Source organism: Diadema antillarum, unplaced genomic scaffold (assembly GCF_040938485.1).
Source record: "Diadema antillarum isolate AM-2024a unplaced genomic scaffold, OU_Dant_1.0 seq00000953_RagTag, whole genome shotgun sequence".
NCBI lineage: Eukaryota > Metazoa > Echinodermata > Echinoidea > Diadematoida > Diadematidae > Diadema > Diadema antillarum.
Window position 1 is genome coordinate 1388028 of NW_027271801.1, and position 24538 is coordinate 1412565.

General features: G+C 39.3%; 1 protein-coding gene across 1 annotated transcript; it reads left to right on the forward strand.

Moving 5' to 3' along the window:
- The first annotated feature begins 4257 nt into the window (after positions 1-4257).
- On the forward strand, positions 4258-23782 carry LOC139741778 (S-adenosylmethionine synthase-like). Its single transcript, XM_071652368.1, has 8 exons — positions 4258-4398; positions 17547-17624; positions 19148-19270; positions 19859-19971; positions 21297-21437; positions 22281-22682; positions 22863-22996; positions 23554-23782. The coding sequence occupies exons 1-8, from the start codon at positions 4314-4316 to the stop codon at positions 23654-23656; spliced, it is 1179 nt and encodes a 392-aa protein (XP_071508469.1). The 5' UTR covers positions 4258-4313; the 3' UTR covers positions 23657-23782.
- Positions 23783-24538: the final 756 nt, after the last annotated feature.

Sequence of the window (24538 nt, forward strand, 5' to 3'; positions counted from 1 at the left end):
ATGTGATTTAATTTTAGTGATCATGTCTTCAAGCTTTATACAACAAATTTGCCGGTATGTAAAAGAGTGTCAATGAAGAGTTTGTTTGCAAAAACCGATAAGTCCATTTTTGAAGATTTTTTGAATTACGGTCTCTGTCATAAAATGCAAAATAATATCTTTTAAATGATATATTGGTCACTACATATAAAGGCACATTTTTGAAGTTATGGCCAAAAGAAGCACATTTTTTCTTTTTATTCTCTTTATTTTTCTTGACCTTTAATCGCAAATATCTCCATTTGGCAAAAATGGACTTATCGGTTTTTGCAAACAAACTCTTCATACATCAGCTATAGGAATACACAGGACGTTAGGACGGATTGGCAAGGATATGTTATTATTAGGATTACGATACATTAATCACAGATTGCACCTGTTATAGTCTCAAAAAAAAAAAGATAGGACGCCCAATATAATCCTTATTTGCACCCATATTCTATAGGCTTTTAAAGGTTTTCATTTCTGTACGATACAGGATATGCATTTTTGAAAAGTTCTAAGACTTTTTTTGCAAGTTTTCTAAAAGTTCTTATCGAAGTAAAAGTTTGCTCTATACTCAGACGTTCTCAAAGGGTCTTCTGGACGTTCCAAACTTGTGACGGTTTTAAAGGTTTTCTGCGGACGTCCACAGAACGTTTTGAATATTCTTGAAACGTTTTCTGACGTCTATAACGTCCAAAAGACTTTCCAAAAGTTTTTTATTGTTTTTTATACGTTTAAGAATGTACAATTAAAGTCCATTTGAAATTATGTCGAAAACCTTTCACTAAAAAGACGCTCTGAAAACGTTATGACAGTCCAAACAACCATCGCAACTTCGAATGCTTCAAGAACGTTAAAAAAAAAACATGCACTTCCAGTGTTATTTAGCTGGGTAATTTGGGGTGCACGTCACGAGACCGACACCCACGGGTCATACAGCCCACGAATCATACATCCCATGAGCTCGAACGGGTACAGTAGATATGATTCTCCTGCGATTTTCCTCTTCTTATTCTAGTCTTGTTCGTTCCAGTCCTTGCTCCAGTGAACATAATTATTATGTAGATATATAATCAGACGCCGTTCTCACCGCGTCTGTCCAAGGAGGTACTATAACTGTATAAAAACGGTCAGTGTGTTTATAATCATAATGCCTGTCTAAGCCGGGCATCACCTTTTCTGAACTAAAAAAAAAAAAAAAGAATCACGTCGAACTGTTTTTATATTCTTATTCATCACACATTGTTCATGGTTTTTTTTTAAAGGCCGACTGCGTGACCATTCGTTATACAGTATAGCACAGATCGTACAAGGCTCAGGGTAACGGAGGGCACCGCTGAGATATAAACAGTATAGGGTTGCCATCCATGCGTATACGGAGCGTTCAATCGTATACTAGTAATATACTGAATAATACTTCAATCCGGTAAAAAAAAAAAAATCCGTATACTATAGTAAGTATATAGGACCTAATCACTGTCAAAGGCAAAATAATAGTTCTTTCTGTGTTTCACCTGCCTCTTCTGTTAAATTGTCTGTCTCTGTTGATTTTGTCTCCTGGTTCTTTCTTTGCTTGATTCGTATATGACATTTTTTTCTTTTATGGGTACTTTACCCAATTTGGATCAATTCAATTCAATTCAATAGAACATGTATTTCCAGATCAATTCGTGTAACAACAGTAACAATTCGGTAATGACAAACTGGAGGTGACAACGCACAGCTTGAAGTGAGTGCACCTTTAACATTTGAAAATGTAGTTGAATCTGATTGAAACATAGCTAAAAAGACATTTTTTTTTAATATTTTTTTTTACATATTTACAAGACGAAGTACAAATACACAAGAGACTAAAGCTAGGGATGCAGGAGGGAAACAGATAGGAAGAAGGAAAAAGAGAAGAAAGAAAAAAATACAGGAGAGGTAAAGAGAACCTAAGAATATATACACTTGTAATACTGAAACAACCAAGGCAACATTGTACATACATGTACATGTATTTCATTTTAGGATAATCAAGAGAAATTTAGCAGCCCTCACTATGAACTACCTATGCATGAATACAACTTTTTCTTGAGTCTTATCTTAAAACAATTTTGAGATGGTGCATTTCAAGGAGTATAGGCAAAAAAAAAACAACACCAACAACCAACCAACAAAAAAAGAAAAAAAAAACTAAAATAAGACATACAAATCAGACAAAACTAGTAATATTCAGGGACAGGCGCGCCGGAAGCAGTTTTGGATTGGGGGGGGGGGGGGGGGGGGGCAAACATTGGAGGGGGCTCAAGCATACTAGTATGTTACACAATATACACATACACACACACACACACATCTATTATATTCTATATATATATATATATATATATATATATATATATATGTATATATATATATATAATATTCTCTCTCTCTCTCTCTCTCTATATATATATATATATATAATATAGTTATATATATTCTACATATATATATATATATATGTAAAGTGGCGTACGGTGGGTCGAAACATGGGGGGGGGGAACCATTAAGTAATTTTGACGGTCTGTATGCTTGTGCGTGAGCAATAATGGGACTATACGTCATGACGGAATGTGATAGATTCAACAACGCAGTCATTGAGGAACATTGTAAGTTTTCCTTACATGGATTATGGAATGACGGTGTGAAACGATCGAAAAATTATATACTAATTTTGATATTCTATACAGTTCCAAAACTGGAGTTTTAATTGTAGCTATATATTTCGCTTTGGAAATAAATGGGGGCGCATCGGGCGCAACTGCTGGCAATTATTGGCAGCAACATTAGGAGAATGGCATAACGATTCAATGCGATCGAGCGAAGCAAGCAAGCTTGAAAATTTTGACATTCTACAGTCCCAAAACTGGGGTTTGTAGCTATATCTTTCACTTTGGAAATTAATGGGGGCGCATCGGGCGCAACTGCTGGCAATTACTGGCAGCTGAATGGCATAAGGATTCAATGCGAGCGAGCAAAGCGAGCGAGGTTGAAAATTTTGACATTTGACAGTCCCAAAACCCCCGTTTGTAGCTATGTTTATCTGTCGCTTTGGAAATTAAGGGGTGGGGGCATCGGGCGCAACTACTGGCAATTACTGTCAGCAACATTAGGAGAATGGCATGCGAGCGAGCGAAGCGAGCGAGCTTGAAAATTTTGACATTCTAGAGGCCAACAACTGCCGTCGTAGCTATGTTTTTCGCTTTAGAAATTAAGGGGGAGGCGCACCGGGCTCAACTGCTGGATGCGAGCGAGCGAAGCGAGCGAGCTTGAAAATTTTGACATTTTACAGTCCAAAAGCTGCCGTTTTTAGCCATATTTTCCCCTTTTATTCATATATATACATATTTATTTTATTTTCTTTGTTTATTCATCTATTTTTATTATTTTTTTTTCTTCTTTTTTTTTTTTTTTTTTTGGGGGGGGGGAGGCTTTTTTTTGGGGGGGGGGCAAAAATGCGTTTCCCCCCCCCCCCCCCACTTTTTGGATTGGGGGGGGGGGGCGGCCGCCCCCCCCCCCCCCCCCCCCCACTTCCGGCGCCTATGTTCAGGGACATCGAAAAAAAAAAAAAACTATTCACAGTTTTGGAATTTTGGAGTTAATCCCTATCTTCTTTTTTATGGATCGTAATCATTGCTTGGCGTCACACACAGCATCACAGCTCTCTGTCTCATTGGTTTGCACGCAAAATACAGTATGAGATCATTCCTTTGATCTAATGTTACACTTCGTGCAGCTGATAGAATTCCCCTCACTATTTGCAGAGGCGCATCATTGCGAAAGTGGTAAAATTTTAGGACAATTCTGTTGTATTCTAATGAATGAATGGAAACGTAACAAATTCAGATGCAGCGGTGATTATTTTTGTCACAAACGATCATGGCTGTTTTTCATGTTTGCGTGCGCTTTGGCTGCAGCTAGCTCTCCGGTTTCGCGCGCGCGAGTTGATAGGAGTACAAGTACAATTTTGTACTGAAAGTAGCAGCACGTGCCCGCCCGCCCTCCCAACAACCTCGTCTCCCGACCCTTGTACTCAGTATCTAATACATACCCAGGCCAGCTAAACCGCATGCTCCACTGCATCAGCACGCAATCCAGTCGAGGTCTTACACACGGTTAGCGAGCGTATCCCTCGCGCAGCGTCGGCCGCGTCCGTCCCTACAAAATAGTGGTGCTTCGATCCATCGGTCTCTTTCTCTCAAAATCAGCGAAAGGGAAACCACGTTCGTATTGTCCTCGTGCGGGAACTGACCGTATTTTGAAAGATGGCTCACCAAAATCACATTTCGTCGGTTGCTGAAGGGGATACTTTCTTGTTCACGTCTGAATCCGTAGGAGAAGGTCACCCAGGTAATTAATCACAAATTTTGCAGCCACAATTTGCTCACGCGTCGTCTGGTAGTCTGCTTTGGCCGTCGTCTATGGGCAATGCAAACTTCGCGGCATTGTAGTGCACGCCGGGTACGCTTTATCAAGCGAGCGAGCTAGCTCCCTCTGTTTACATCATCCTGTTTCACACGAGCGAGACGCTAGACGTAGCCTCGCGGCGCGGCGGCGTAATACAAAAACATGAAAGTTACTGAGATGGTATATGTGCAACTGCCATGCTCTTCTTGGAGAGGCCTTGATTATGAATTTACCTTGAAGTGCCACACCTCCATCTTCACGTAGATAGATTGCAAGTGTGGCAGGGTTTAGGGAGCTTTTTAGCCCATTAATAACCCAATTTATTAATGGGTTATTAATAACAGTTAGAGGTTCTAGATTTATACACAGTTATGCTTTATAAATTTCAGGGCATTATCCTGAAAAAGTCCACCACTCCATTCACTGGTGCACTGCCATTCATTTGTCACATTGTCATTGTCACTCATCATAGCTAGATCTATACCAAAATAGCTAACGTTAGTTGTTAGGTCACAGCTGGTGATTGACCGAAAGATCGGTCTGTATCTGTCCGTCGGGGAATGTTCCGTGGAGACTGCGTCTGGCTTCACGGATCCCCTCCGTATACAGACCGAAGTCAATGATCCCAGCTCCTGTGTGGAGCATTGCGCACAGATCAAACGTTCCGATAAACCAAATTTCAGACAGCTTTTTTACATTCAAACAACGACGCGACGGGCTGGTTAAAGTGTGTTTTACGTTGAACATTCTACCGAAATGTTGGATTATTCATTAATCTGGTGAGTGTAGTCTATTCTTGAATAGTTGATTTACAAGCTTAAATTTGCCGACCTAGGGCCGTGAATTAGACGCAATCGAGAAGGGTGAGGTACCTCACCCAATTTTCCATAGAGACAGTGGTTAAGAATATCCACACAGCAATGGGTACTGGTACCTTCCGTCTGTCTACGGAGGACAGCGTTAATGGCAAAATATAAAAGAGTCCTCTGGACAGACGGATCTTTCTGTCTAAGCTGGTGACTGCTATCCACCTCCGCCTCCATAGACTTTGCACATATCGTAGTGAAGATGCACTCGCAGACAAGAGCTAAGACTAGTAGAGGGGACCGATATCACAATTAGTGCTCTTCTGAAATATGAAAGAACATGTAATTCTTAAAAGGGGTATTTGAAATGGCTGAGACATCCAAAAAAGCAATCCAAATGAAATGTGACTGTGACAATCTCTGACAGGCCATGACTTTTATGATTTAATTTTATCAGGATCTCTTTCAGTCTTTGTTTATCTTTGATTTTGTATAGATCTAGGGAGCCTATATCCGTCATTTCTAAACCAATTTTCATCAAATTTCCCCTAGAATTGAATTTTGTACTTAATTGTAGAGTGGTTTCTAAATATCTCAGAAAACGTCATTTAAAGCTGAATCCTGGACTTCAGCTCTACCAATACTAGATTCTACCATCCCTTCTTGTTAGTTAGAAATCTATGTAGACTATAAGCATCATTGTACTGTACTGTGCACACCACAAATTTACACAGCCGTCACTACAGAAAGTCGCGGCAACTCAGCAGTCCTGTATGTTTACCATTCACATTCGAAACCAAACACCAGCCAGCCAGAAATCGAATTATGTTTGTACGTACCTCAGACCCATTATGTATGAAATATCTCAATCTAGCTACCCTTTGGTTTTGATACTTTTATGAATATTGGCCTAATTGCACAATTTACAACTGACAGATGAGTTGAATTAATGGCTGTAGTGCATCATCTGCACATAGTACCAAATGTTTAAATCACTTTTATTTTTCATTTAAAGATTTAAAAACCTACACCAAGGAGGGTTCGACCTCTCATGCCAAAGTTTGAATACACGTAGCAAGCAGTCAAATGTTAGACAGTGTTTATATGCTCAAATTATGGGCGGCTTGCTTCATAAAATTTTGTCACATATTGAGGTGTGTGATGATTTTTATGCAAATAGACTCACTGTTGCACAATGTGTACACCAGAATGTTAAAGTAGTCCATGCAGCCCGTGATTCATGAAATACATGTATCCCTAAAATGTTTTGCAAGCATCTGTAGTATGTTTATACATTGTGGTTACAAATTGCCCCCCCCCCCCCCCCCCCCAGCAGAAGTGTGTTGTACCTGGATACACATGAACATGTACATGTATAGGATCTACATGTACAGTCTACTTTAAAGGAGACCTCAGGATGATTTTCAGACTTTCACATAACAACTATAAATTGATCATACTTGGTACAGAGTTCCAGAATTTATAGTGATTGGGGTGAAGAATAAGAATGTTTTCAAAATTTGTAAAAAATCACAATGAACAAGGATGATGACATGGCAGCCTCGCTACAAGAATGCATGAGTTGGGGCTCAGGGAAGCAGAACAAAAGAAGAAAGCATGCATAAATTCTACACAGGTGAACTGGTTAAGCACTTGGTATTGTAATGGTACTCCATTGCTACGTTTCTGAAATATGTGAGGCTCCTATATCATCAACACTGTTCTGTGTAACTTGTTTCAGGTTTTTAGAATATTGATTTCTCTGCTCAGGGACCATAATAAATTCCACAAATCTATACATGGAGCTGTTGCTTTATGTATTCCATGATGTGAAATTATAAAAATCGCCTGGAATTCCCCTTTAAATTTGCCGAAATTTGATGGATCATATTTATGTTTTGAAATGTAAAGATTTGGTTGCTAGCGGTAGGGTCCGTGACTGGTGAGCCGGCCATACGCTACATGGTAATGATCGAGGTGATCTTACACACTCGCATGTAACACTTATTTATGTGCATTTGATTTTTTTGGACTTCAAACCATAATAGCCGGAATTCATGAAGGTGATACAAATGAAACCATGGTTTAAACCATGGACAAAAACCATGGAGCACCAAGTGTCGCACAGATTATTTCGTTTCGAAATTGATCATTTCGTCGACAAAACGACCGTTTCGTTAACGAAATTATCATTTCGTAGACGAAATGTTCATTTAGTTACAAAATGTTGTCATTTTGTTACATAATAATCATTTCATCGACAAAATGACTGATTTCGTAACAAAATATTCCGTGGGACACTTGGCACTCCATGGTTTTTGTCCATGGTTTGAACCATGGTTTCATTTGTACCACCTTCGTGAATTCCGGCCCTTGTGTACAAAGCAGCAACTGAGATCATCCTTACCTGACTACCCCAGGTTTATTTTGATGTAAAAGATTGGGAACTTTACAAGCATTATGTTTTCCCCTTTTGACACTCAAAGCGAGAAAAAGGTACGGTACCCGCAAACAAAGAAAGGGCTTTTTCACATGCTGTGTAATTCTTACATTATCTGGTACGTGAGGGGTCACTGAATATTGTAAATATGTAGCATTCAAGCATTTATCAGTTATAAAGCTTTTTTTTCTCATTACAACCTGATATGTATTCAAATTCATTAAATTCTTCCGTCGAGATATTTTCATTGCAACTGATTGACAAATTGCCCTACATCAACGTAAATAAGCACTGAATTTATCAGTGTTTTAGTAGTACCATGACTAAGAAATCATGATTAAAAAATCATGGGCGTACATGCTCGAGCATGATTCGAGAAGGTCGTAGGTTCGAATCCTGCTTCAGTTTGAGTATGTACGCCCATGATTTTTTTTATCATGGCTACTACAGGGCTGCACACTAACCCATTTCTTCTACTGGTCCGACCCGTCGGTTGGTCCAGTAGGTTTCTCCATTTTTCACTGGCTAATTCCTGAAAAAGTTACTGGTCCGACACTGATTTTCACTGGTCAGGGACCGTCGGACCAGTGCCAGTGTGCAGCCTTGGCTACTACTAAAAAAAAACACTGATCAATTCAGTGCTTATTTATGTTGATATAGGGCAATTTGTAAATCACTGGTATGTATTTTAGTAATCAAAATTTGCAAAGTAATTGTTGAAGGTTCATAAAGTTTTCCTCAATTGTGACAGTGGTGATACAGTTGCAGTGGTTGTCAGCCATTACAGGCATGACTAGAGGGACACTTGGCAGAGTCAGAGAAGGATTTGGCCATTCATTTGAAGTTTTACCTGAATTGAAGGAATTTCTGTGTATGTGGTATATTTCACAGTGTTTGTGGTATATTTCACAGTGTTTTGTTTACTTATATTTTTTTTCTACTGGCAGAAATATTGCTGCCAGTAAACACAAGTGGCCTGTTTTGTCTCCAAAGTAGAAATCATTACATTTTCACAAGACAAGGGGGAAAATTCTCCTTCCATGGCTTGTTCTTGAAAGCAAATTGAACAGCTATAGAATGGTTTTTCGTGAAGTGTATATTAAAGGCCTATATTGTGAAATACATTGTACTATTCATTCTTAAAAGTTATATTTAAAAACCGACACTCGTCACGGCTAACGGCAATTTCCAGACATTCCCATCATCATACAGTAGCTTTGATATTGAGTTATGTGTTACCAATCCTTAGACTTTATGAAATGGGCACTGCAGCAATTATACAAAGTCACTGTAATTTCAGTCTCTATGGCAGCAGTCATGCAGCAACCAAAGTACACCGACCTTCTACCTTGTCCCTCCTACTTTGTATGTAGTATAGATAATAAATTGTGTTCTCAGTGTCCCACCTCTGGATGTGGATCCCCAGACAGGTACAGTTCTATGTACCTGTGTTTGATGCTGTCTGAATAACAGCACTGTGTTCCCGGAGCCATGTAATGGCAGCCCCACAATTTCTTGATGCAGGCAGGCCTGTGAATGGAAAGTAGGAACTACAAATGTATCTAGAAACAACTTTTGCCAACTCTGAACTGGCTGTGTAGGGCGCAGACATTTTGACCAAAGTAGCAACTAAAACAAAACAAAACAAAACCTGGAAGGATGCATGTGAGTGCCGAAAAAGAGTGGCGCAAAATCCTAGCAAAAGATTGGTATTCCGCTGTTGGTAAGCCCTAGACATAGAACATCATAAAAGTAAGAAACTTGTGTTCCACAAGGGGGTCGGATCTGCTTCTGCTCAGGTAGTCACAGGTAGGTGGAATACATGTGCACTCTCTTTAAAAAGTTTCAGTTAGATGTGAAGTTGCTTCAGCTGTGTTTTAAAACAAACAGGCCTTTTATCTTGCTGGAACAAACTCCCCCCCCCCCCCTCCCAAGCTTTTATGACTGTGTACAAACAAGAAACTCTAGTCCTTCGGCATCATATTATATTCATTCACTCTGAACACACAATGCTATCATATTGCTGCTCATTAAACACATCCTTCCCCTTGACTTGGGAACTTTTTACCCAATCAAAGCCAAACTGGTTTCTGGCAGTTGGTAACCAAAGGTCAAAGCATATAGGATGTTGATTTTGTACATCACTAGATCATTGTTTGAAAAGATGCCTAAATAGTGCTGATAGCCCAAGTTATTGATCAACCAGGTATCTTTGATAGTTTTTTAACCTTTGCAGCTGACCACCGCTTTTTTTTTTTTTAAAGCAAAATAAGGTTTATGATAGCATTAGTCCTCGATGAAAGGCACCTTCTGTTCACTTCATTGTCACAGCTGTAGCTATATTAAGATTGTCATTGTGTGCATGTCGGTAAATGACAGGATTGTCAGGCTACAGTGGTGTGTTTGTTTGATTGCAGGGCAAAATCCTGCAAAGACTCCAAGCTGAAACTTGCTGTGTCAGCATTTTTCCCCACCCATAGGATTAGGCATTGGTATATTTGTTTCACCGTATACTGCGATTGTGATAACGTGTAAATGCACAGGGCCTGTTCATTAGCCTTGCAATCAATTGTAATCTGCAGGGGACAATTCTTCATGATTAGTTTGGAATAAGAATTAACTGCTTGATATCAAAGAGCAAGCTTCTTTCTTGTCTTTTTTCAGCCCTGGGACGTATATTTTTCTAAGTGTCTGTCCATTGTTACACAATACAGTTATTGTTCTCTCAGGATCAAAATCACTTGACAAAGGGCAGGGAGCCCCAAAATATGTATGTTCTTCACGAAACTGTCGGTGTTGACAGCATGATTTTCATGCCCATTTCTAGATTTCTGTTCTGTTATTGATTATATAATAAGCAAGTTTTAAAATTATGTTTTCAAGTGACTATTTATTTACCTAACCAAAAATATTGAGGATAAGTTATGTAACAGCTGCAGTATAAATCGTTATCATTGGCCAATAGATAATATCAAATGAGTACAGTCAAACTTGTCCGAAGCGGCCATCTCAGATCTCGCACATTGTCTCTTGTTTTTAAAGTCTATGAAACATTACTGATAAGAATCTAGTTTTAGGTGTTATATAAACAAATAAAAAATATTTTTCATTCATGCAATGGATGGAATATTTTATTGAATGGACTTTTTCATTTTTCACATGAAATATTCTGTCCATTGCACTCAGAAGTATTCATGATTTGTATACTGTTCACCCAATTGCCCTCCTTTTTAACTGTTAAGCAGGAAGAGCTTTTTAATAATTTTGTTAACTATGTGCAAAGTTGCTCTAAGAATGAGCTCATTGAGGATATTGACATTGTGCTAAATGTTATGAGCGATAGAGGGAGAGAGAAGGAAAATGCCGATTCAGCACAAATCAATCAACGTTGAGGACAGGACATAAACTTTGAGCCCATGCATATTAGCATTGATATTAGCTCATAATGATACTCATTAGGAAAAGAAATAAGAAGGAACTTGCTGAGCTAGCAAAAGGTAATACAAGCTGTACTGATAGTGGTAAAAGCAAGTAAAGTTACTGCGCACTTCACTTCTCTATTCAGAAATATCATGTCAGACTATGGGTCCATGGTCCAGTACTTTGCAAAATGATGCACGTTCCACATATTATATTTTTTTAGTTGTAATGGAGACCTGCCACCCCCCCCCCCCCAAAAAAAAAAGTCACAACTTGCTTGTATTAGAATTGGTTAGAATAGTTAATGTCCAATAATATGACAAATTACCATCATATTCACAAATAGATTTGTGCTTGTAATCCACAAAAACTGGGCAACTGGGTAATCTGCTTTAGGCTAAAATTGCCTTAAGTGTTTTGTTTGATTGTTTGTTTTTTTTACCCCAGAACTGGCAATTTTTTTTTTTTTTTGTAGGTGCATTGCACAACACACATCAATCTTCTTCAGGCAAAAAGGTGCTTCGTTACCATGGAGGCCAAATTATGAGTGCTTTATAGAATATTACATTTTTAGGCCATATGAAATTTTACCAATTACCAAAACAAAATATGATGATGGTTATGCTGGACGTGTATGAATGAAGAATACCGGGTAGTTAATCATTTGTGATGAATGTTCAGTATAATGGACAGCAATATCTTGTTAAGAATCGCTGAATGTCCATTGTTGATTGTTCACTAGAAATGATGCAATAATTGGTGATGAATTGCAAACCTGCTCACTCCATATGTCCCACAGAGCAAATAAGGTATGACTGGCAAATTTGTGTGGATGATGTATACCAGGCTTTATGTACATAATTATGTCTGAATCAGAGTCAAGTGCAGAGAACTGAATGGTGTACTGTTTAGTCTTTCATAATTTGAAAGTCAAGTCATTCTTCTGTAATGAATAAGATAGTCTACCACACAACTAAATCGTCAAGTCATGCACTCCTTGGCCCGAATTCACAAAGGTGGTACAAATGAAACCGTGGTTTAAACCATGGACAAAAACCATGGAGCGCCAAGTATCGCGCGGAATATTTCGTTACGAAATCAGTCATTTCGTTGATGAAATGATTATTTTGTAACGAAATGACAACATTTTGTAACTGTATGAACATTTCGTTCACGAAATGATAATTTCGTTAACGAAACGATCGTTTTGTTGACGAGATGACCAATTTCATAACGAAATATTCCGTGCGACACTTGGCGCTCCATGGTTTTTGTCCATGGTTTAAACCACGGTTTCATTTGTACCACCTTCGTGAATTCGGGCCTTTGTGTTTCCATGATTGTGTACAAAAAGTTAGTCTTTAAGAATATATCTAAATATCATATATATGATTTTTGAAGATGTAGATTACTTATGGAGCCACAATCTTTCAGTTATAAAATGCTTATACTCAGATTCAAGCCATGTTCAGACTTACATTGTATTTCTAGTCGGAGTAAAATTTCATGGCGCAGCAATTAGAATTCAAATTTATGCTTATCTTACCACAACCCTGTGGCCACACGGTAGTTGGAAGAAACTCCGACCAATTTACCACGTGGGGATCACCGTGGAGGGTCGGTGTAACTTCCCAAAGTGGTAGCGCCGCACGTCAACCATACCATTGTTTTTCACCAGCGGCATTTATCTTCTCCATTCTTGTTGATGAGAATTTCTGGGCGTTAGCTTCTCTGTCACGTTCGAATAGGTTAGAATTGTACTGCACATGCGTGTTTACTCGCATTTGACTTTGCAGTTTAACCTAATTCGTATAAGGTTTAAGGTCATAGATCTTCCGAGGGCTTGTCCGTATGGGCAATTTACTATGACCGGCTAGTTGTGGTAGAGAGAAACTCCGGAAAAAACTCAGGAGTATCTTAGTTGCAGGAAGAGGTCGTGGTAAGTTCCCGACCGGAGGAAGTTACCACGACCTTGTTCAAACGGGCACTACTGCGACCTTTCCTCCGACCTTCCTCTAACCAAGCTTCCTCCGACCCTTCCTCCGAAGTTACTCCGACCAAAACTGCCTCCGTCTGGGGGGTGTTTCATCAACGTTTGTCAGCGCTGACAACTTTAATCACCATAGTAACAGTCAGTGACCAGAGCATCTCAGCCAATCAAAACCAAGGATTTTGCTGAAATTGTCAGCGCTGACAAACGTTGATGAAACACCCCCCTGAACGCAGCTACTGAGAAATACCTGTGACAGACACCTGCATGGGTATTTTTTAGTCATACATTTGCCAATAGCTCATTATGGCAATGGAGAATGGTGGGGGGGGGGGGGAGGGTTGTTTCCGGCACTGCACTGCAGTACTCATTCTAAGTGCTTCTGTTTGCTAATGTCAATGCCAAAGTTCCTGCATGCACTGAAAGTAAATAAGATGAAAAGTATAATACAGTATACTGTACATTGTACGTATACCTCAAAAATAAAATTGTTGTTCCTTTTTTACATTATATAATCATTGACTTTGATGTCACTTTGTGGAACCCGAGTAGCAAAATGTGTCAGGTGTATGACGAGAACTGCTTAACCAGATGTGTCAGGAGGATTTTGCTGGTTTTTCTGTTCATTCAGTTAATATTCCATATTTGTCCGTGGTGCCAACACCAACAGCTGGTCAGTTGTGTTTCAGTATGGATGTATCATGCAGAGCAAATGCTGAAGTATTTTAGGCAAGTTTATCCTATATCTTGTTTCCATCAGTTCAAAGAGAAGGTAGAGCACTGTTCAATCTATTGGAAATGAGAATGGCCATTTGCAAGTACGCACTAGTAAATATGCAGCAAACTTTAAAGCTTATTCACTTCTTTGCAAAGCAGTTCTATTGAAGAAAAGGATCCATCTGGCTTGTGCCTACAAAAACAAAGCAGAAGAGCAAACTCTACAAGTATGCTTCTTCTTTTCTTTTTCTTTTTTTTTCACCCAGCTGCCTGGGATCTCATTCTGTAGTTTCACCGTAGACATGCTGCTCAATTATGGTTACACGTGTAAATTTAGGGATGGGTCATGATGGCATACATTGCCCTCAGATTCAGTCTTGTATACATAGAAGACAATATGATTAGCATGGTTATTACACACAACGTATATGACCTCTCGCTGACTGTGAACATGGAAAAAGGTTGCCGTCCCTTAGCGAATTGCATACCAGTACTTAACGTGATCCCTTGTAGTAATAAAGTTTCAGTATTCCCATCAAAGCCCAACTGGTGTTTTATCACATGTTCGTTTGTTTGTTTGTTTTTTTCCTCTCTTTTTTTCTTTTTCCCTTTTATTGGGGGCACATTTTTTCATCTGTTCATTACTTTAGTGTTAAAATGTTAATGTGTACACATGTAATCATGTGAGTATGATACATCATTATTTTTTAAGAAACATACTAGGGAACATGCCTCCTTCAAAATGTTAATGTTGTGTAGGATTATAATCTTTGAAGGATTGTGCGGTGATGAAATTAACATACAAATGTAGGGAGAGGTTTGTGGTACAACTGTACATGGTGTACCGCAAACCTCTTCTTACAATGAGCATGTTTCTACTGAGCGACGAAAATTCGAGGTGATGCCAGCCGATGTGTGGTGATACCGGCCGATGCCGGCCGATACCGGCCGATGCGTGGTGACACCTCGAATTTTTCCTCAGTAGAAACAGATCGGGTAGTGGCCGATGCCGGGTGATGCGAGGTGCTCCGTCATCCATCTATTGAGGTGGTCGATGCGTGGTGACGCGAAGGACGATTCTCAGTAGAAACACACCGGGTGGCGAAATTCGTGGTGTATCGGACGTCTAGAATTTTCCCCCGCACTTTTCAATTGGTTCATCGCACTCACTCCTTCGACACATGTGTACAAAATACGTGTGTACACACAGCGACCGTGTTCGCATCATTTGTTTGTACCAACTCGCTTGTGTACGTGTTATAGGCCCTATACGTTACGTTACATGTGAATTGTGGCATTCATCGTCTATTGTTCGCATGATTAACAGCCTAACTTATTGCATTACTAAGCCCTCATCACTTACTTTGATTTTACACCGCGTTACTTAGTATTTCATTTTATATTGTCAGGCAGTGCGCGCGTGACCCAATCTGTGACTTAAAAATACCTGACTTCCGGAATCGCCGCATTTGCACGTCACCTTTGCATCACCTCGCATTTTATCGCTCAGTAGAAACAGCTCGAGTGGTCGTAAAATACGAGGTGCTGCGTTGGACAAAATTCGTGGCGATGCCAGGGATGTGAGGTGCTCTCAGTAGAAACACGCTCAATGTATGTGTTGAAGGTTATGTTGTGTAAGATTTCATCCTATAGAAGTACTCTGTGGGTAGGAGGTTGGCTCAGTGTTTGATCCCCAGGTATTCAGGGGCGTCCATAAGAAGTTGTACAAATTATCACTTTGCAGAGGCAGCTTATGAGGGAAACGCCCACATTTAAACAGGCAGCCGATGTGTATCATACAGCTGCACCTGGATATTTTTTGTCCTATTAGAAATATATAAGAAGGATTGGTAAACCTTTTAGATAAAGCTATCAAAGAATTGATTAAAACCTATTAGGTGAAGGTAATCAATGTGTTGCAGGACCAGATGACATTCAATCACAAATGAATTTCTGCCAAATCAGTTTAATATGCTTGCAGATTGAGTGCATACTGTATATGGCAGTCTAACCTTTACACCTAGATGGAATATGTGTGAGCTCTCTGGTAAAAGAGAGAAAGATGAATGAGCTGAAGCCAGATGTGTGTGCAGAGACCATGAAAATGCTTGGGATCAGTTCATATGAATTGCTTCTTATTCATTTCAAGCTTTCATGGAAAAAAAAAAACAAGAACACACACACCCCAAAAAACAATGAAACAACATAAAATGCGTAGACTTTTCTTTCTGCAAGTCACTGAGGCATTTCTGCCCCACCAGTGAGTGAGTAAATATAAAGCACAGCAACGTAAATACAAAACACTGGCCAGGAGTCAAATTCCTCCCAGTAGGCATTCAAGTTTCTCTACGTAATAGGTGGTACACAAGAATTGCAATTATTGTGTGCTGTTTATTCCCTGACCGGTCATTATACACACAAGTGCAGTGTCATGCTTCAATTGATGTAAATTATTTCTATGTCTTTTTGACTCTTTCTATTACTGAAACTTCAGTATGTACATGTAGGCCTTATATACCCCACAAACCAACTTATGGAAAGGAGCTTCATGGAATTCTGTGATTTGAGGCTCAAGTGCTCTGTCGTGCTTGCTTGGTTATTTTATGACTATGCAGGTGTTACTGCTGACACACGTAATCAGTGTATGTTAGACTTTTGTTTCAATTTGATCTGCACTTTGATATTTAAACTGAAAACTCAGTGCTAGTCAGTAGCACCAACATAATTGTTTTACTGTTTTAAGGTAGTATCATTTTTCACAGATACAAGTTGATGAAGCAGTGTGTTGAAAAACTGTATCACTGCGTTCTGTTCACAGCTGTTGAAAATTGATTGATTCTGAAAATGTAAAAACGTAATCGTCTCAAACTATCATATAACAAATCAGGGTTTGTGTGTGGACTTTCCTCTGAATTGAAATTGAACCACATCTTGGTACTAATGCACTCAAATTTTGCCGCAATTCTCTTTGTATCCATAGATTTGTATTACACATATATTCACAGTCCTCCATTTATTTTAACCTTGTCCCATGTATTCTTATGGTCCATAGTGTTCTAGATCATAACTACAAATTCACAAGCCTTCGAGAATGATGCAACACCTGTACTCTCAGCGTGAAGAGGGGGAGGGGGCAAGCTGTCTGATGGTGTCATGTATTTTTTTTTTTTTCATATTGACACTGTTCTCAGAGAGAGAAAAGGGCAGACAAAAGCCATATGTTCAACTTTGCTAAATGAATCTACTGTATGTGTGTGTGCTTACATGTGTTTGGATGTAAGTGTGTGTCTATTTTATATAATAGAACATAATTACACACATACATTGATACATGTATGCATACCAGGGTATGTATCTGTATGTGTGTCTGTGTATAGGTTTACCTTTTTCATATATCTTGTCTATGTAGTGTCTCTTACAAACATGTAGCAGAGCTAATGTTCATTTCCAGTTTACCTTAGTACAGGATCAAGTACCTACAAATGTAAATACTGTGTTGATTGAATCTCTTCAATACTGAATATAAAGTTTTAGATATATGAGATATCGAAATTATGTGAATTCATAATGTCCATGACATTCACTACTGCCTGCAATTTGAATTCTTTACAAATTTGGTTTTACCTTGAATTTTGTGGATGATACCAACCAGTGCTCTCAAGTTATACTGACTCAACCTTTCTGTTGCCTTCCTTTGTATTTCCTCTCCAACATTTAGACAAAATCTGTGATCAAGTTAGCGATGCCGTGTTGGATGCCCATCTAGCTGTCGACCCAAATGCCAAGGTTGCATGTGGTAAGTCCAGTCAACTATGTCTTTTATCTGGCTTGTATGAGGTCGTATTTCTGTACTTTAAAACAAAAAAAAGATAGGCGTATATTCATGGATGTAATATGAATGATCAAGGCATTGTTCAGATCATACTGTCATCTCGTCCTAGATAGAATACTCTAGTGGACTTTCCGTATTTATTTGCTTTGGGACTTTTTAATGTCCCTGCACCAAGTGTGCTGCTGCTAGAATTTCTCTTTGTTTTCCTTCATGTGGCATAATTTCAGAAATACTGCCATCACACACTATATTTATTTCATGACCAGAGTAAGTGAACCTTTGAACCTATGTGATGTTGCAAGCCAGGTCTTTATGACAGTCACAATAAATAAATAAGTAGATAATAATAATAAGAAGAAAATAGCTTATCTCCATAAACTTGGTAATAACCAATCTCATCTCAAAGCTTGTTTATAATAAAATTATTATAAAACTTGCTTGCTAGAACATTTGACATCAAAGCAATGTCCACAGCTGTAAGTTGGCTTACAACTGTAGTTTCTTGATAAAACCTCACTACACACGAAGTGAATCACCCATGGGTATCAACAATTGATAAGTATCAGAAATTTTATGATTCCAAATGAAGGTATTCACCCTGATCACTGGAGTTGGCATTATTTTGTTGTCTTTTTTCAAAAGCTTTATTGTGTTAAAAAAAAAAAAACAGAAAAGAAAAAGTAAGCCATTATGGATTGGTCAGACATGATGTAGATCAAAAAGCATCTGTCGCAGAGTCTGTTTTAAACTTGCACAAGCTGGACAACAACCCATCAGTATTCAGCCTTTCATTTTTCTCCTATGAAGACTACAAATAATACCAAGTCACTTTGTGAAATAGGCCCGTGATACACCCACTGTAAAATGTACGGACATCATTCCCTTGTAAGATGACTTTAAATTCTATCAGCTGAAGATCAGCATGATCTGTTGCATTTATTTCATGTGTGTGCGTGTGAGTTTGTTTTTTTCTCCCCAAACTTCCTGTGGTATAAATGCAGCTGGTCGCACTTTCATCATCCTTTTAGCATACCCATTGATAATCAATCAGAGAGTTTCAGATGATGCAATGCTTTGAACAAAAGTGGATGGCATTTAATCACAGACTTCATTTCAATCTGATTGATCTGTGTATAGTCACTCACCCTTCCCAAAATGTCATTCCAGAAAGGGATAGTAAACAAGAGCTGCAGCGGCCGCGTGGTGCTCTATGACTCTCTTGTTTTAGATATTTCCGGAGAATTTGTGATTTCTTCTTACTCCAGCAGCATGAAACCACAAAACTAAATGTGTCAGTGCATTCATAAATTGCAACAGCTTTTTTGAACTGTGAATTTCCCCACACAGGGTAACTGAAATTGGGCTAGTGAAATGAATTGGGAGTTGCCTGTTAGATTTGTTTAAAACCTGCCCAAATGTTTATTCATTGTTTATACGAGAATCGTAATGCTTTATTTTCCTGGTTTTCTGTATACTCCCATTGCCAGAATGTGCCTCAAAGACAGGCATGATCATGGTGTTTGGCGAGGTCACATCCAACGCTCACGTGGATTACCAGACCATCGTACGTGATGCCATCAAAGAAATCGGCTACGATGATTCATCTCAGGGTAAGATGTTTCTGTCCACCCAGTTTTGTAATGTACTACTGTAAAATGAGGAATGTTCGCGTGCATTTTGATTTTGCGAATTTCGCGAGCGTCAAGATTCCCGAAATTGAAATGCATGCGAAAGTTCTTGTCTGCACTATATGCATTGATTGCCAGTGGCAATTCACGAAAATTTCATGCCGCAAAAAAGGCCGTCGGCTCCAATTCGCGAAAATTTCATGCCGCGAATATATCATGTTTTACAGTATAAATAGACATAGATCCAGATGTACACTGGTGGATAGCAATAGATATTTCCTTTTGCTTCTGAGTGGAAGAAGCAAGTTTGACAGTCATCCCTGCAGTATTTCTATGGTTTCACATTTGTAGTGAAATGTTTTGCCTTGTCAACTCACTTTTCCACTGTAAGACTGTCCTGCCTAAAGAAAAAAAAAAGGTGGAACATTTTTTTTTTTTTAATTGCTGTATGATGATGGAAGACCATTTCTAAGTTTTCATGGAAGTATTTGGTAGTTCTGTGTACACTTATTCATTGGTAGTGAATGCAAGAATGCGAGAATAAACCAAGCTGTATCTGTACAAATGCAGGATTTGACTATGACACCTGCAACGTGCTGGTAGCCATTGAACAGCAGGCTCAAGAGATTGCCAGCACCGTCCACGTGGGCAAGGCTGATGACGACATTGGAGCAGGAGATCAGGTAGGTGGTGGGGTTGGGTAATTCCTCTGTTTGGCCCAGTGTCTTGTCCACGCAAACTTTAAGATGTATAATCTTTTAATTTTCTTGGCTTATGAAACGATAAGAGGTCAGCCCAGTCCGATTGTGACCGGATAAAGGCCTGATAATGAACACAGATGCCTATTATGTAATCATTCATTTTATTATCTAGTGTTGTTTGCCCTGGAGCCTATCCACCAGAAAACAATAAGTGATCTGTGTCATTGAGAAATAAAGTGGCTAAAAATACTAGCTGTCTTGACTCTTTGGTGACCATTTAATGACAGATGCTGCAGTGCATAACTTAACATCATACTTCTGGGAGAAGAGATCAACAGTTCATCTTTTGTATAATGCAACATTTAAATGCCTCAAATGTAGTCCTTGGCAAGAAAATATGTCAATAGATCCTAAAGTCTAGTTTCATACCTTTTACAATGCATTTGACCATTTACACAGACAAAATGAATTGGTTTGATTGACGTAGGCTAATATCTAAGTGAATCAGCCTGGATTTAGACAAGGTTAAAATGTGAAAGTTTGTTGAGGCTGTCTAGATAAAGAACATGCAATGCAGATACCCTGCTTCAAGGTCTTTTGTCTGTTCTTCATATACAGTCAATTTAGCTAGCCCCAGAATATCTACAAAGTTTTACATTGCAAGAGCTTTCCAACTGGCAGCTACAGAGTTATGAAACAATTACCTAGGCATCTCAGGCAGACTGATACAGTAGATTAGTTTAAGAGTCCTTTGAAAATGTGTTTCTTTAATTTGACAGTGGATTAGGCCCTCTGCTGTTTATCAAAGTTTTGTCACTTTTTCATTTTGCTCATGTCTATTTTCCTTCAATTCTGCATTTTCCCTTTTCAGTGTGCATTGAGACATTTATTTGTATTTTATGATATATGCTGAATAGATATGGTTTATTATTTCAGTGATGTTATGATGGCTAGAATTTCAGTATGTGTTTCTCAGATGCATCAAGGTGTTAACAATGTTTTGAAGTGAGTAGACTCTACTGCAAGCTCTTCTTTTGTGATTGTGTGAACATTTTTGAGGCCGTGTAAATACAGAACATAAAATTCGATAATCCTGTGTGAAGGTCTCCTGTCTTGTCCTTCACATGCATACACATATTGAATTTATGACGCCTGGAATTTTAGGCATTGTTTCTAAAGTGTAACAAGGTATTATCAATACTTTACTTGAGATCAAGAAGAGACACCGCCTGCCCTTTTGTAAGTCGTTTAATAATCTGTCATTGGTTGCTAACCCCCCCCCCCCCCCCTCTTGTTCCTCCACCCAGGGGCTCATGTTTGGGTACGCCTCGGATGAGACAGAAGAGTGTATGCCCCTGACAGTGGTCCTCGCCCACGCTATCACAAAAAGATTGGCTGACCTCCGCAAGGCTGGAGACAGAAGGCTGCGGCCTGACTGCAAATCCCAGGTGACTTGACCATCCCCTATCCTCCGGCCTCTCTGGCATTTGTTTCCCCTCGTTATTCTTACGTCTTTATGAAGAGATGCCAACTTATACGTTTTCCCAGTATTTTGTGTGTTTTGTTTTGTTTTTTGTTTTTGTGTTTTTGCCAAGAATACTGCAGATTTGGTGGTAAATTCTATTTTCCCAAATTTTATTACTGCACATGTCTATGGCAGGGAAAGTAAACAAACTGTTTTTTTTTTCACAAAAGATATACCTTTTTAGCCATCAGAATAGTGCAGTGCTATTTACAAGGTTGGCATCCCTGTCAATGTGCCCAGGCACTCAGCATCCTTCTTCATAATACGTATGCCCAGGCACTCATCTTGACTCTGCAAGCTTTTTCATCCACCTTTAGTAATGCATCCAAGCTTGACCTAGTGGTAGATTAGCAAGCTCACTCGGGTGAAGCACAATGCTTCAGTCCAACTGGAAGGCCATGGTGATGGGATTAGGGGATCTCTGTGCTAATCTATTCACAAAGCACAGGAAGGACAGAGGCTTGAGTCAAATCATTGATTGATCTTTTATCCCGCCTGTAATAGGTTGAGAATATAACTGACCACTTGTAAATTGTAGTCCAGTAGAATAAAGCAAGTGATGGATTGTTGGTGCGAACTTAACTGCTGGAGACACCAAATCCAAAGAAGGCAATGAGCAAATATGATTGAGAGGAACACTGAAACACAAATGAATAAAATCAAACTCCATGTGGAGCATTATGTATCCGCATCCTTATCTCTAAGCTGTTGACCCTGAATCTAATTTAACTTCATGCAGCTATGTCATCCTCTGTTTCCATTCTAGGTCACAATCGAGTACAAGATGGACCGCGGAGCTTGTGTACCTGTGCGTGTCCACACAGTCGTCGTCTCAACGCAGCACTCTCCGGACATTACTCTGCCTGATCTACAAAAGCTGATTAGGGAGCAATGCATTGATGTGGTCATCCCCAAGAAGTATCTAGATGAGAACACAGTTTACCATCTGAATCCGTCCGGCTCCTTCCTCATCGGTGGGCCCAAGGGTGATGCCGGCCTCACGGGCCGCAAGATCATTGTGGACACTTACGGTGGATGGGGTGCCCATGGTGGCGGGGCCTTTTCGGGCAAGGACTTCTCAAAGGTGGACAGGTCCGCTGCCTACGCGGCACGGTGGGTGGCCAAGTCGCTGGTCAAGAGTGGCCTCTGCAAACGAGTCCTAGTCCAGGTGAGCCACTGTATTCAAACTGGTCATTAGTCAAACTAGCCACAAGTCATCATTGCTTTGCTTCTGTGTAACAGCACAAGGGAATATAGTCTGTGATATCTAGCCAGTAACATTTATTGAAAGTATGCAATCCTCAAGTTCTAAATTTGTTCTGTCGCTGGTTTTTATCTTGTCCTCCAGGTTGCATACGCCATTGGTATATCGGAGCCTCTCTCCATCTCTGTATTCCACTATGGCACCTCTGAGTATTCTGAGAAGGAACTTCTGCGCATAGTCAAAGCAAACTTTGACCTCCGACCTGGTGCAATTGTAAAGTGAGTAAATCCGTTGTATTTACCAATTAGAGAAAACTTTACTGCAGAAGTGTGCTCAAATTCTATCATCATTTGTGTTTGTCAGATTTTTCTTTCTTTTGTGATGATAAATTGATAGATAAGAGAAAAAAATTGAATGTTCCTTTAAACAGACTGATCTAAGAATGTTATGAAATGTTTAGTGTTTTATTATGATAGTTGACATAGTATCCAGTTTACAATTTTATTATGTTGTATGTCATGTCTCAGAAAATCATTTCTGAATCAGTTTTGAAGGAGGCCATGCAAAACTCCCAGCTGTTACTCAACTTATTTTGTTTTGTATGTTTGAAAATCAGATTTTCAAATGGATATATGTTTGCTGTCCACATAGAGTGTCCATCATACACATCCTGATTTGGATTTTGCCCTGTATATCAAATTTTGAATAACTCTTCAGAGCAACAAGGATGTGCTGATATATATTTCTGCTCCCACTGTTACCGTTTTCACTCTGAGCCTCCGTGTTTGTACAAAAAGATGATTGATGATTGTGTGTCCTCCAATTACCTCCACAGGGCTCTGGATCTCAAGAAACCCATCTACAGGAAGACTGCCACATTTGGGCACTTTGGCCGCTCGGAATTCAACTGGGAGCAGCCCAAGAAACTGGTACTTTAAACCCGCACCCCTCGTGGCTCACCACTGGGACTTTGTTGCTTATTGCACGGACTGGACTACTTCTGCAGTAGTGTGTGTGCGTGAAGCTTCAAAAGCTCGCAGTTGTAGCTTGGAAATGGCGAAGAATGCTCAAAAAAAAAAAAAGAAGAGAGAGACTAAAATCAAGATTTGTAAATTTGTCGTATGAACTGTTCCATTTGAAAATGTAGAAACTTTCTATGTGGAAACAGCACATACTCTCCAATGTCTGGAATTGTGGTCCTTTCTGTACACTTCAAAACTGTCCTGTCCAACTTGTTTTTCTTTTTCTTCTTTCTGTATAACGGTAAGGTGAGATTTCACGCAGGATTTGTTTGTCCATGACAAAGCCACACTGTACACCTACAAAGAGGGAGAGATGGAAGGTCTGGTAGTGATAGGAAGGATGTTCAGACATCATGTTCTCAAATTTCTCCAAGTGGGTTTGGTGCTGTTGCAAGTGGTTACAGACTGTCCTCGTCCAGTGTTATGGTCATGTGACAGACATATTGCTCTGCATGTGATGTGAAAGAAAAAGAAAATCTGCCATTCCAAAAGTGGTATTGAACCTATCATTGATTATGTGAATTTTAACAGGTGTTACTACCAGAAACGTGTTGGGTTTTTATATGCTTTTCTTCTTTTTTTTTTAAAATTGAGGAGAAATTAATTATGGTGATAGGTTTTATGTTCTTAATTTGGGTTGGAGGACACCGTGAGGTGAGACAAAGTTGTCAGCATGGACTAACGCTTGACTCCGAGAAGTAAAGATGAGTTATAAATGTATGGGCAGCTGGATGTAAATGTAATGTGATATGATTGGCAAGTGATGAATTGAACATTAATTTTGGAAAGCTTATTTGC

Excerpts from the sequence above, each read along its gene's own strand:
- LOC139741778 (XM_071652368.1), top strand. The coding sequence starts at position 4,314 with ATGGCTCACCAAAATCACATTTCGTCGGTTGCTGAAGGGGATACTTTC. Across the intron at positions 19,271-19,858 it reads CTACGATGATTCATCTCAGG|GATTTGACTATGACACCTGC; the intron begins GTAAGATGTTTC and ends GTACAAATGCAG. Across the intron at positions 22,683-22,862 it reads GCAAACGAGTCCTAGTCCAG|GTTGCATACGCCATTGGTAT; the intron begins GTGAGCCACTGT and ends CTTGTCCTCCAG.